The sequence below is a fragment of the Centruroides vittatus genome, unplaced genomic scaffold (genome assembly GCF_030686945.1).
Source record: "Centruroides vittatus isolate TY-2023 unplaced genomic scaffold, ASM3068694v2 contig_5, whole genome shotgun sequence".
Classification (NCBI taxonomy): Eukaryota; Metazoa; Arthropoda; class Arachnida; order Scorpiones; family Buthidae; genus Centruroides; species Centruroides vittatus.
Window position 1 is genome coordinate 2,270,724 of NW_027122286.1, and position 13,706 is coordinate 2,284,429.

Here is a 13,706-nt window from a genome sequence, read left to right on the forward strand (position 1 = left end):
ATATTTTCTTAAAGGTTTGAAGCGTATTTTCAATATTTTTCGATTAGATTAATTATTAAAATAGTATTTTTACATAATTTAATTGTATTTTCCTTATTTTATTTTATTAAAATGATCTGGTTTTAAATGTTAAGTAACAATTTAATCTTCTTTTTTTATAATATTTAACAAATTTAGTTTAAATAATTATTATTGTAATTTTAATTATTTGTAAACGTTTAACGTTTACAAATAATTAAAATGATGATAAGTATATTCGACTAAAAAAATTATTTAAAAAATTTTTTGACTTGTATATTTTTATAACTTTGATTTAAGCTAACAAAAATTCAGTTTTATTTATTTATTACTATTAAATGGTAATAAATAGTATTAAATTGATTAAATAATATGTATTTAAATCACCATTTAATACTATCTACGTCATTAATTTAATTTAATTTAAAACCATTTTTGTGTTAATGATAACAGATTATTGCATTATTTATTCGTTTGAGTATTATAAATAAAAAATAATTTAAGTTAAACTTTTTCATAAATAATATAATAATATCAATTAAAATCATTATTTATTTGTTAATTTAAAAAAAAAAAAAAAATAGAATAAGAATAAAAGGCAGTCCTTTATTCGTTAGACCATCTTTATGGATAAAAGAATAAGTTAAGATAACGTCTACATAACAATGACGACAATCAACAGATCACAATTGATGGTGGACTATTATGAAAAGTGTAATGTTTACAGATAATTCTTCAACGTCTTGAGCCAAGAGGCAGCTGGCTCTTTCCCTCTTATATTTAAGATGGATCACGACCACTCCCCCGCAAAGCTTGTCATGTTCGGTTTTGCAGGAAATACGGATTATGCCACTGTGTTTATATTTACTCGTTTTCATTGTTATTCTGACGTTTTTCCGTCGTTTGATTCATGAAGCCAGTTTCCAGAGGTCAAAGGTAATAGTCACTCATTGGGATTATCGGAAATCTTTTGGGTAAACTAGCGATACCAACGTTGATAAAGGAAAAGGTTTAGAACCAGACTCGTTAGTCTCACTATTCATTTAACAATAGATCAGACCACACTATAGATTAGTTGGACTTTTTGACTTAAAAAAAAAATCCCCAAGTTGATAATTTATGGTGATGCTTGACGTCTCAATTTAAAATTGTTGATTCGTCTCGCTCAGTTGGGAACTTCAGGACGTTGGTATAAAGTATAATGTCCTAATCTTTATGAACCGTTTGTAAGTTAAGATCTATATAAATTTAAATTTTAAGTCATTAAATTTTACAGTTATTTCTGTATTAAATTGAAAAAAAAACGTTCGTTTTTATATTATATATTAATGTATTATTTCCGTAATATAATAAATAGTACATTTTAAAACAGGAATGAAGATAGATTTTAAAATTTTTATAGTAAACTTTTATAAATATTTGAAATTTATTTTTAAATTTAAATTATAATCATGAATTCTTAGTTTTAATCCATCTTTTATGGTTTTAGCCTATTTGCAGACGTTTAAATTCATTAATTTTTTTGTCTTTATTCCAATTTAAATTAGATAAAAATTAATTTTTATATCGTGAATTCTTTTAATACTAATAATGTTGTTTTGTAAAGCAAGAATAAAGGTAAAATTTAATACTTTATATCTAAATTTAGGATGAAAACCCTTTACAAATTACAATAATAAATTACTTTAAGTCTATCCTTTTAGTTTTTAATATTTTTAAAATGATAAAAGTTGTTACGATTAATTATCATTAATCTTTAATCATTAAATTAGTTTTTGTAGAAAATTACTAGGAATGAATAAGAAACATCGACTTTAATCCAATAAAATTTGAATTTTTAATTATAAAAACAATTAAATCTGTGAAATAATTATATTATTAAATTTAAATAAGTCTAAATTTAAATTATAGATAGCCTATCATTACAGTTATAGTTAATTATTCTTATGCATTCGTTATTGTATGTTGAAAACTTATGAACATATTTAGAAGTAGGCGCATATAAGTTTTCAAACGTTTACTTGCAATTGCTAATCACGTAATTAAAAATAGTAAACCTAGTTTATCTATCCAACTTGATTATTTCTTAATGAGAAGTTTTATACTTTACGTAAAATAAATTATCTTTGAAGATGATTCCATAATTTATTATTAATTAATGAATATAAGAGCATAAAAAATATTGGGTTGTTCGGAAAGTAATTTCGTTTTTTTATTACTAGAGGAATTAGATGTATTTTTATCAACTAATTTTATTTTAAACGACATTTTCATTATATACTTCGACAGCTGACATTTTAAGGCTTATTTGTAAAAAATTTTGTTTGATTCTGTACAATTGTTTTTTTTCCGGTGACCCATCAAATATGGAAAATCGAAAGCATCATTTTCGGCATATTTTGCTTTTTTATAACTAAAAAATCAAAATGCTGTTCAAACAAGAAAAAAATTGTGGTACATGTTTGAGAAGATGTGTTGAGAGAAAGACAGTGCCAAAACTGGTTTACAAAATTGCATTGTGGCAATTTTAATATCGAAGATACACCACATTCTGGATGGCCATTTGAAGCCAATGAAAACAAAATAAAGGTACTGATTGAAGCAATCTGCCATATAACAACACGTGAAATCACTAAGAAATTAAATCTGTTAAATTGAACCGTTTATTATTGCTTAAAACGAATTGGTTTCGTTTCAAAGCACGATATATGGGTTCCACATGTTATTAAACAGAGATGCTCTCTATGGTGGGATTTTAAAGAAATTTGTTTTTGAGCTTTTACCAGACAATTTAACAATTGATTCGAAAGTGTACTGCCATCGAGTAAACAAATTGAGTAATATCATCAAACAGAAAAGGCCAGAATTGATCAACAAACAAAGCGTAGTGTTTTACCATGATAATGCCAAATTTCACACAAGTTTGGTAACTCGTCAGAAACTGTTATTGCTTAAATGGGATGTGTTATCACACCAACCATATTTGCCAGATCGGGCACCCTCAGATTATTACTTGTTCCGGTCTATACAAATTTTTTTTTAACTGTAAGACATTTACTGTACTTGAAATGACAATGTCAAAAATTATTTGGATCAGTTTTTTGTAAACAACGATGAAAATTTTTATGAATGTGAAATCATGCTACTACCAGAAACAATGACAACAGGTATTTGACCAAAATGGTCAATATATAATTCAATAAAATATTTATTTATTATAAGAATATTGCGTTTATTTTTCTATGGAAAAAACGAAATTACTTTCCGAACAACCCAATAAAAAAACTTAATATTTATTATTAAAATAACAGTTGTTAGATTCATAATACAGATTAAAATAAATAAAATTATCAATTAATTTATTAAAAATAATCACAATAATAATTCGAATCAAGAGAACTTTCCATGATTACGGCTGGACTTAGACTTGATACCATATTAGAGGCCCTTTCCCTCCACTAAATAGTCATATAACTGTAAACTCTAAACTGACTTGTTTAGCTTATTTGTAGATCCGACTCTGTACATGATACATATTGGTGTGGAAGATCATGTTAACAACTATAAAATTTGAAATATATATATATATATTGTTAGTTCATTTATATTTTAAAAATTTTATAACAAACAATTGTTTAATAATGAATAGCTACATAAAAAAGGATTAATAATCAAATTTATCGATATTAGCTAGCATCGGATTCATTGGTAGAAGCAGGGTCAAGATCATTATTCTATCCTCAAAAAATTAATATGTAGCATTCGTTATTTACGAGAAAGGGCCTTGATGTTATACGTTGTCTTTTAGGATCACATGTCTAAATTCAGCTATACAAAAAGGGCCTAAATTAAATGTATTATTGATATTTAATTGTCATACTAATTTATAGATATTTTAAAATATATAATAATTCTTCTAGGAAATTGCTAAAAGGAAAGTAATAAAATATAATAAACAATATATTTTATTTGTATAGAAGAAATTAGGCCTAAATATAATTCTGATAATATAATCTGTAATGAAAAGAAAAAAAATAAACTGAATATTTTCTATAATTTTCTTTGTTCTTAATTAATTTATATTGTTATAGAATGCATTTCAAAATTTTTTCATATAATTTTTATTTTCATATTTTATGTAACTTTTACTGAATAATTATGTAATATCTGATTAAAAGTTTCTATATAAATATGTTTATTATATTACTAATTTTGTGTTTATATTACTAGTATAGCAATATACCGTAATAATGTTACTACAGTAGCAATAGAGATGCTGGAAATATATTTTATCTGGTTGTTTTAATAGGCTTAAAAATTCTTTGTTCTGCAAATTATAGTTTAATCTATAACAACAAATATAACTTATATCTTAAAACATTTATGTATTGATATACACAGGTTCTAATAGGGATAGAAAGCCATTTAAGTGGAATCCAATGTAAAGAGGCCTCAGAATTCAGTTTTTCATGTCATATTCACTTTTTATATCATGCTTTTTACCTAAAAGACCAAATTTTATGGAAGTCGGATACAGACTGGTTCTGGCCCTAGTTATAAGAAATAACTTTATTTTATGAAAGAATATGCTATATATATCAATAATGACACATACTTTCTTAAGATTTCACAAAGTTAATTCAAAACAATTTATTTTATCTTTCAGAAGTAAGAAATGTTTATATAATATTAAATATTAAATTTAATACGTAATTTATATATTAATTAATGTATTATAAACAAGATAATAAATGATCCATTATATGAGTTTACTTTTAATCCAATTAAAATATTAAATTTGTCAAATTAATAAAATTCTCTAATTTTTTTAAAATTTAAATTAATATCGGAATCGATACAAAACCCTTTAAAAATTAAAAATATGACAAATAAACTTTAAATTCAATACTAGAGAACCCGACTCTCATCCGAAATTAGAATAAAATAAATAAAACAATTTTATCACTATTGTGTAACATAATTTGTTGTATTGTATAACATAATTGTATAACCTAATTTATAAATAATTCTAGTTACAATTAGACGTTTTCAGTTTATAATGTAAAATTATATAGAAGTACTGTATTCCAATCTTCTGTGCTTAGATATCCCGTAAGGTCTTAATTCATGACTATTTAAAGCTATAAATTTTATAGAGTTTATATGTAAAAATGAAGATATCTTAAATTCGTAATTTTATAATGAATCTTAAGCGCAATTAAATATACAATTATTCTTTCTAAAACACTTTACCCTATATAATATTTATAGCTAGAAAATGTATTGTAATGAATTTAAATATATTTAAAGTTGTAAATTTAAGTAGGATATAATTATAAGATTTTAATAAAATAAGTTTTATGTAGAATATCTTACAGAGGCATAATTTTATATTTAATTAAGCTTCTAAATAAGTTCCCTGCTCATATTTTTTCTATCAAAATACTCAGTAGCCATGTAATTTCCCATAGTTGCCATTCCATTATGTGTATCAACGAACGAGGGATGATAGATTAGTAGAAGCAACCGACACCAGTAGTGTATATTGACAATAGAAGGCGTGATTGTCATACACGCTGCACCTGCGTAATCGAGCAGATATTGAGCCGTCAGACTACGCAGCTGGAATCCTTCTATTGAAAACTTAAGGTTCGAATATTAAAACACGAATCAATTAAAGTGAATGGAGTTAAGTGCATTTATATACCTCTGTAAAGCTCTAAATTATTATGCTGATGGATATAGATCTAACACACTCTACTGGTAAGTTATCAGCATAATAATTTGCTATACAACTCTACTAATGAATACCTTTTTGATAAAGTAACTAAACTTAGTAGTGAGAAATTTTGAAGTTGTTTAAAAGGAATCTCTACAAAAAGAAAATTAATTATAGCCTTTTTAAAGCGATAATTTGATATGTTATATATTTTATTTTGATGAAAGATATTCTGCATAAATTCTTTTTATCAGGCCCTATCTTAGGAAGGTCCAGCTGTTTGGCCTAGATCTAAGGCCGGATTACGTATAACTTAACATATTATAGCTTAGGACCTCGTGTTTTTAAATTTGTTATTATTCGGTGGAAGGGAAGAAACAAGGCCCGCAACAAATCTAAATTTGATTTTGTCGAGCCACGTGTTGATGAGAGCCTCAAAAAGATTTGTTTTTGAGGCTCCCGTTGCATTTATTATATATTAAGAGAGGTGAAAGATTTATTTTCATCAACTTTTATTATTTAAAACATATAATACAATTTTTAATATACCAGGGGCTTTAAAAAGCAAGGTTCAGGCTTCTCACGATTTCTGAAAGACCTGATTTTTATTGAAATTATTCTACAAAAATGTCAAATTTTTAATCATTACAATAAAGTATTCTTATAGATATTTATTTAATTTGAAATCATATTTAATATTCAATTCTATACAAAATTTGAAATTTTGAAGTGAAAATGATCTTTATTATCAAATTCTTGATATATCATATTGTATTAATTTTAATGTTATAAATAATTATAATAATGTTTACAATAATAATGATTATTTAATGACAGTTATAATGTGTATTTATTATTCTTAATTTAGATACTATAAAATTTTTTTTAAATTTTTAAAATTTAAAATTATTTACTTATATAAAATCACCCAGACATAAAGAAGACCCAGAGTGTAGTCTTCTATGTGAAATACATGATACAAAAGTGATATAAATTAAGTTAATCTAGATTTTATTTCTTCTATTGATCATATTCATATATTTTTTTATGGTTTCATATAGAAGTGAGGACCTCGTATGAGTAACTTACTCGGGTCTTATTTTACCTCTTTGATGGCCTTGAATATATTTACATTATTTTTTAAAATTAGATTATAAAAATTCTATTTATTATTAAAATATTTTAATTATTTTAAAGAAAAAAACATTAGTTTTTATTTAATTATTTTACTAATTAAAATGTTACTGTTAACTTTTTACTTTACTTTTCCATTATATAAATTAGAAAAAATAATATTTAAGTGATTACTATACAAATAATGAAAGGCAGTAACTTTATCAATTTCAGTATTGTGAATGAAGAGTGGGCATCAATCTCAATCCATATGCTACTCCCTTAATGTACTCATAGTATAGGTCCCTGTTGACTATAATTAGAAGCAAAGGGCGTGAAATGTAGCGTGGATAGAAAAAAAACTGATATCTATTGTTAAACCGTGGTTCAGTTTGGGTCTAAAAGAGAAAACCCATCTGTACATTCGCCAGTATTGAAATTCATTTACTTGTGTAATGATGGCTCGCACGTGGATGACTGAGAACTTAATTGAAAAATACAAACGAGTAGCTTACTCGCTACTTTAAAAATATGTTTACTTATATTTTTGTATGTTTATTAATTTTAAATTATGTTTAATGTTATTTCATTTTCTATAAAACATTGCTAACAATTGATTTTATTAAAATAATTTACAATGGTATTGATGTTTATTAAGGAACCTGATTTTGCATAGATTCTCAACCAGTAGTTCGCGATCTCCTAACAATTGCAAACTCCTTTTTCTTGATATTTTCATGCTTTTTATGCATCTACGTTTTATATGTACATATATTCAAGGTGGCACAAAAATCAGTAAACTATTGTCAATTTACCATTCACATTCGCACATGTAAAGCATGATTGTGCTTCCTTTATATTTGCCATACAGTAATTATAAAAAATGTATGAATACATTTTTAAATTTAATAAGCTTATGTATTTGGAAAATACCTTATTTAATTCGTTATTTAAAAATTTTAATTATTACACACTATATTTGCATTATTTATATACATTTAATCCATTAAAATGTCTTCATTTTATAAAGGTATTTATAAAGGCAATTCTCATTTATTATGTAAAAGTTAATATAAATAATAATGATAATTTTATGTATTAAATTAAAATATTAGACAATTTTGTTTAGATTTTTCTGCTTACAAATACAGTACCAATAAAATTTCAAACAACGATAAATATTTTGCGCTTTTAAATATTAATTTTTAATATAATAAGTTAGAAAATATGAAAAATATTAAGAAATTGAATGTAAAATTTAATCTAAATTTTCTAATTTAAACGTTTACATTCGCAGTTAACATTTTAATCTGTAATATATTCTTTTATTGGCATTAGTTGAATTTAAAATTATAAAATAAAATAAAATCTAATTAAATATAATAAATTAAACTTAGATTAAAATAATTTCTTTCTAAATATTTATTTAACTTTAATAAATTTTATAATTCAGCGTTTTATAGAAATATCTTTAAGAATATTAAAGCCATTACTTAAATAGTATATTCTTGGGATGATAATAGAGGATCGTAAAGAATTTCGTTTTCTTTTCGTAGAGAAAAAAATGAGATTCTCACATATATATCCTTTTATCATCTTTATCAAGATATAATTCTCTTTATTATCGTTTCAAGATATTTTTTTCTTAAATCATTACAGCCTCTTATCAGTGTCTTAAGATTGCAGTTTTAGGCAAAGACACTTTAGTACCTTTTAGGCATAAGCAACCCAGCTTTTGCCTAGGGCCTCGAACTTTTAAGGATCACAAACATGCCGTCTTTGTCCAGTACATAGTATCTTATACTAACTAGGACTAGAGATGTCCCGATACCACAAAAGTATCGGCATCAGGTATCGAAACTGGAAATCTTGCAGGATGTCGTTGTTCAGTCTGTCGCGTCGCCTTCCAGTTGTTTTTAATGCTGAGCAGGTGCTATAATCATTGCAATAAAGGCCGGATAAAAGGACTCAGAAAAGCAATTTATACTTTGTTGCTTACTTCAGGGAATTGATTTCCGGCTACCTGTTTCAGAAGTCAATACATCATTCAATAGGCCTACTTCAGTTTACACTCGTATGATGTCTTGATCTCCTAATGGGCTCTGTGGGTATTACTATATATGGGATAGAGGTGTATAAGAATATATAGATTTTTATATAGAAATAACATACGATTAGACAATTTTTTTGTGAGCTCTTTCGAAGCTAGACGCTTATGAACATTGTTCATTATCACATTGTTCTTATAGACCAAAAACATCTCGCGGCAACACTATGACAGCGGGCGCTAAGAAGCGACGAAATTATGACACCTCTCACCTGAAGAATGAATAAATAAGGTCTCACTGGAAAAGTAGACCACAGAGCTTCGAAGGAGTTTGGAATACTTTGGAGCATCCTTAAAGTAAATCAAGTGAAACAGAATGATAATGCAAGCCTTCCACGACTCTAGTAAAAGTATTGATATTGACATCCCAAGGTTGCTTTGTAAGCTTGGATACCCACGAAAATCGAGATAAAGTTTGTAAAATATATAATTCATACGCAGGAGTTAGGATTTGGGCTAGCAGTGATCCAGGTCGAACAAGTGGCATTTCGCTTTCCAAAAGAATCATCCCTAAACAGTTGTCCGTTTAATGATAAAAAAGAAAAGGCGGATTCATATTGATAATAGTTCTTTAGAGATAGATATGGACTATATTTAAGAACTTTAAAGAAGCTAGCAGCATGCAGATGCTCTTTGGAGTGTTTTCAGATAAGGAGAGTGAGTGATTTCCAATTGTGATCAAAGTTATAATCTCTGAATTAAGTTGGTAATGTGTCCAGTATTTGTATTTTTATAAGTGTATCTATGCTTAAATAATGTACAATTAAATCACAAATAATAAAGTTGTAAAAACAAAGTTAAGAAAAAGAAAAACTGTATTTTGTCACGATATTACCACTTGCAAATCACGGTATTACTATAGGCCTACATATCAAAGTACTACTCAATACTATCAACGTAAACGTCTTGATCTAATTAAAAATAAAGTATTTACAGTAAAAATGTCATAATTATACGTTGACAAAAGAACTATTTGGACATAGTTATCTGTAAAAAAATAGACTTTAATCTTGACGTAATAGTAATTTTAATTCAAAATATCACGATATTGTCAACCTTTACTTTAATAAGTTATTTATTTAAATTATAGATAACGAATCGATCATACCAAATCAAGTTAAATTTGGAATATCGAGCTTGCCAGGAATTAAACCCACAATCGGAGTTTTTGCATCAGATTGGATTAAAGAAGGAACAGAAATGGGTCCATATCCTGGTTCAATAAAACCTTTATCACAGATGAAAGAAACTAATGACTTAGCTTGGGAAGTAAGGCGATTTTCATTTATTAAAATTCTAACAAATAAAATCTTCAGTTTTTACATAATACGTACAATGAAAAGTGATTTATGTAGCCTACAGTAATTGCTTTTTTTAAAAATGAATTTAAAGCTTATTCTAAGTTATTTAAAAAATAAATTCTATGAATTTCTTGCCTAGTTATTCATGTCAACCGGCGACGTTCATCGCGTAATTGAAGTAAATGCTCAAAATCCGTCTTGGATGATTCATGTTCAGTGTGCAAGACACGAGCAAGAACAAAATTTGGAGACGTTTCAAGTCGGTGAAGCTATTTATTACAGAACTACAACGGTAACATTCGTTCTTATCAATTAATTTTTCATACGTAATGTTTATTTGATCATTATTTACGTTAATCTTTAGCGAATTCATCCTGGACAAGAATTATTGGTATGGTATGGAAGTGATATTAATCAATACATGGGCGTACCTGAGATGAGTTATCCAGGATTCGATAGGAAAGAAAGACAGCAAATTGGTAAGATGCATTGCTAACGTCAATTTAAATTTGAAATTCAACAGTTCAATTCATTTTTGTGACTTTTGAAAATAAATACAGTTAAGAAAATTTTGACTCTATGCAATGAACAGAATTCAGAATTAAAACCGCTCAAATTTTACTTTTTTTCAGAAGGAACCACCAGACATTCCAATATACCTTCGTCCAACGGAAGATTGAAGTGCGTTGTCTGTAGTCGTGGTTTCAATTCTCGCAGTAACTTAAGGTCTCATATGAGGATACATACAATGGAAAGGCCTTTTGTGTGTGAATATTGCTCAAGAAGTTTCAGCCAATCTTCAACGCTTAGAAATCACTTACGATTGCATACGGGTAAGAACTACGAAAATCATACTTTATATCTTAAAATTAGAATCAGATCAAAATATTAAGTTGTGGAAGATTCTTTTTCTTGAGAGGTGCAATCAAAGAGAGTAGTTTTAATTAAATAAAGCTACGACATGAAGAAATTGAAAGATCTTTAGTTTGCAAAGTGACTAAATAAAATTTCGAATATAAAATTTAGTTATTTTTTATAAGTGTGAACGCAATTTCATATCTTGAATGAACCTATAAAAGAAGAGCGACTCCGTTGAATGTTCACTGAAATAACGAATTACAAAGATTCCAAATTTCGTTTTGTTTTCTATTTATAAATTTATAAAGTAAATTGCGGTTCTGGTACTTTATATTTATTAAATCACATTCATTAGCTGTATAAGGTGTAAATTTCCAAACAGTTCCTCTAAGACAAAGCTTCGATTCATTACTCATTTTTGATCGAATGCTATCAGATAAAGCTATAGGCTATATTCAAGAAACAAGTTTATAGATTTAAGAAATGATTATATAGCCTATAGTTTATTTTGAATCTTCAAAATTAAATTACTTTACAAGAATCCGTATATAGCTATGCAAAATATAATAAATTTTAAGAAAAAAATAAAATGAATAGAAATATGAAGAATATATGTGAAATGGAGCAAGAACACCTTATAATTAATGCATTTTTCGGTTAATTCACATATTATTCAGTCTTATAAAAAATAAATTAACATGAAATAAGATAGGCTTGTTACTAAATCCATTAAAAATTTGATATCTTTTATTATATTTACGTATTTAAGTAAAGCTAAACCTGTTAATCGCGGACTCCATTCTTAATCATTAGCTTCTATATAAATTGTCCAATGAAAATTTTTCATAATTTATTGAGTTAAAAACTTTTTTGAAACATAATTATCTTTTTCAGGAGAGAAACCATATAAATGTCACATGTGCAGAAGTGCATATTCGCAATTAGCGGGTCTAAGGGCGCATCAAAAAAGTTCTCGTCACAAACCTTCGTCCACTTCTCAAGGATCATCGCATGCTGAAGACTGAGAATCTTTATTCAAATATTTGTAGAATATAAAATTATATTGTCTAAATTAAATTCTATTAGCCTATATGTTTAAAATTTCAATTCTTTTGCCGAATTAATATTTTTAAAAAGTCCTATTGATTATGAACATACAACATAGAATAATACAGTATATGGAATTTCTCATGTATTTTTGGAATATGAAATTTATGAAACTGTGTAAATAAAGAATGCAGTCCTGTAAAACTCCATTGGATTAAAAAAAAAAATCTGAAGAAAGGAGATAACTGTGGTTTATAAGGTTTTATGTGGTCTTTCTTTAATTAAAAAAATTCATACTTCAGAATATTATACATAACATTTCAATATAAAAATGTTTTCTACTCAATATTTTTAATAAACATGTCTGGCTCACTTTTGAGATTTAAGTAATTAGAATCCTGATGAATGTATTTATTACATATAAAACATTCGTATTCTAAAACGCTTAAGGTATCTACAATATAAACTCATATCCAAAAAATAAACATGACCATTAATTTAGCCTATTCGAACAACGCGAAACTTAACATACAACCACGTTTGGCTGTATTCTCTATGCGACAAAACAATTGAAAAGCGACGGTTTCATTTAAATTACGTCAAACTAATTAACACGAATAAGTATTAAACTTTGTCGTAAATCTTTTTGCGTAGAAATATGATTAATATGATGTGATTGCGTCCTGTTCACATAAATGCTACAAAGAAATTCTCACGATAGTTATAACGTTGTTAACCAGCTTTACGAGAAGCAAAATCCATTACAGAACAGTTAACAGAATCTTGCTGTTAAAATGTTCTTGGTGGAAGCTGATTGGACGCAATTCATCTTCCCATTGCATCCCACACGTTCTATAGGATTTAGCTGGGAGATCTTGCAGGCCATTCCATGTAACAAATATCTTCACTGTCAAGAAAGTCATTGACAAGTGCACGGGCATTATTATAAGAGAAAGTTAATCAATTTAAGGGATAGACAAAATATGGGTTGCCGAATTGTAAACTCAAGTCAGAACACGAGGGGGGAGATTCGTACGTGGGTGTGACGATGCCGATACTGAGACAGACTCGACGGTGACAAAAATATTCGTCTCAATTTATTGGTTAGTTACAAAATATATGCTCCAAATATTCTATCGTTTTACATTACGCGTCCTTGAAACAATATACACTATATTTTTTATAGACCTATTCAAAGTGTGATAGAACTAAAAACCAACAAAGGTTATACTTTTGAATTTCATTCATCTCTTTCGACAATTCCACATGAACATCGTCCTGTTAGCAGTAATTGCTCCTATTAATCTTTCCGATAAAGTTGCAATTCGCTTAGATAGTAAATCAAAATTTATGTTATGTTATGTTCAATATAATCGAGTAACCCAGATAATGTAGCCATTTTGTCATATCCTATAGTTCAGGGGTGGTATATGAAACACTAACTGCAAACACATTTACAAGATTAACAACGAAGGGAAAATACCAATAAAACTCCAAGATAGAATACAACGTCAGCAGAAAGATATAACACAACAACTAGGAG

At 27.0% G+C, this 13,706-nt stretch overlaps 1 protein-coding gene across 2 annotated transcripts; it reads left to right on the forward strand.

Moving 5' to 3' along the window:
• The first annotated feature begins 823 nt into the window (after window positions 1-823).
• LOC136978176 (PR domain zinc finger protein 12-like) lies at window positions 824-12,198 on the forward strand. 2 transcript variants are annotated; one of them, XM_067273826.1, is made up of 7 exons: window positions 824-954; window positions 5,490-5,781; window positions 10,048-10,226; window positions 10,398-10,550; window positions 10,623-10,737; window positions 10,891-11,091; window positions 12,011-12,198. In XM_067273826.1, the coding sequence occupies exons 2-7, from the start codon at window positions 5,748-5,750 to the stop codon at window positions 12,139-12,141; spliced, it is 813 nt and encodes a 270-aa protein (XP_067129927.1). In that variant the 5' UTR covers window positions 824-954; window positions 5,490-5,747; the 3' UTR covers window positions 12,142-12,198. The 2 variants fall into 2 exon arrangements, with proteins under 2 accessions (XP_067129927.1, XP_067129928.1); XM_067273827.1 differs by lacking the exon at window positions 5,490-5,781 and having other exon boundaries at window positions 908-954.
• The last annotated feature ends 1,508 nt before the right edge of the window (window positions 12,199-13,706 follow it).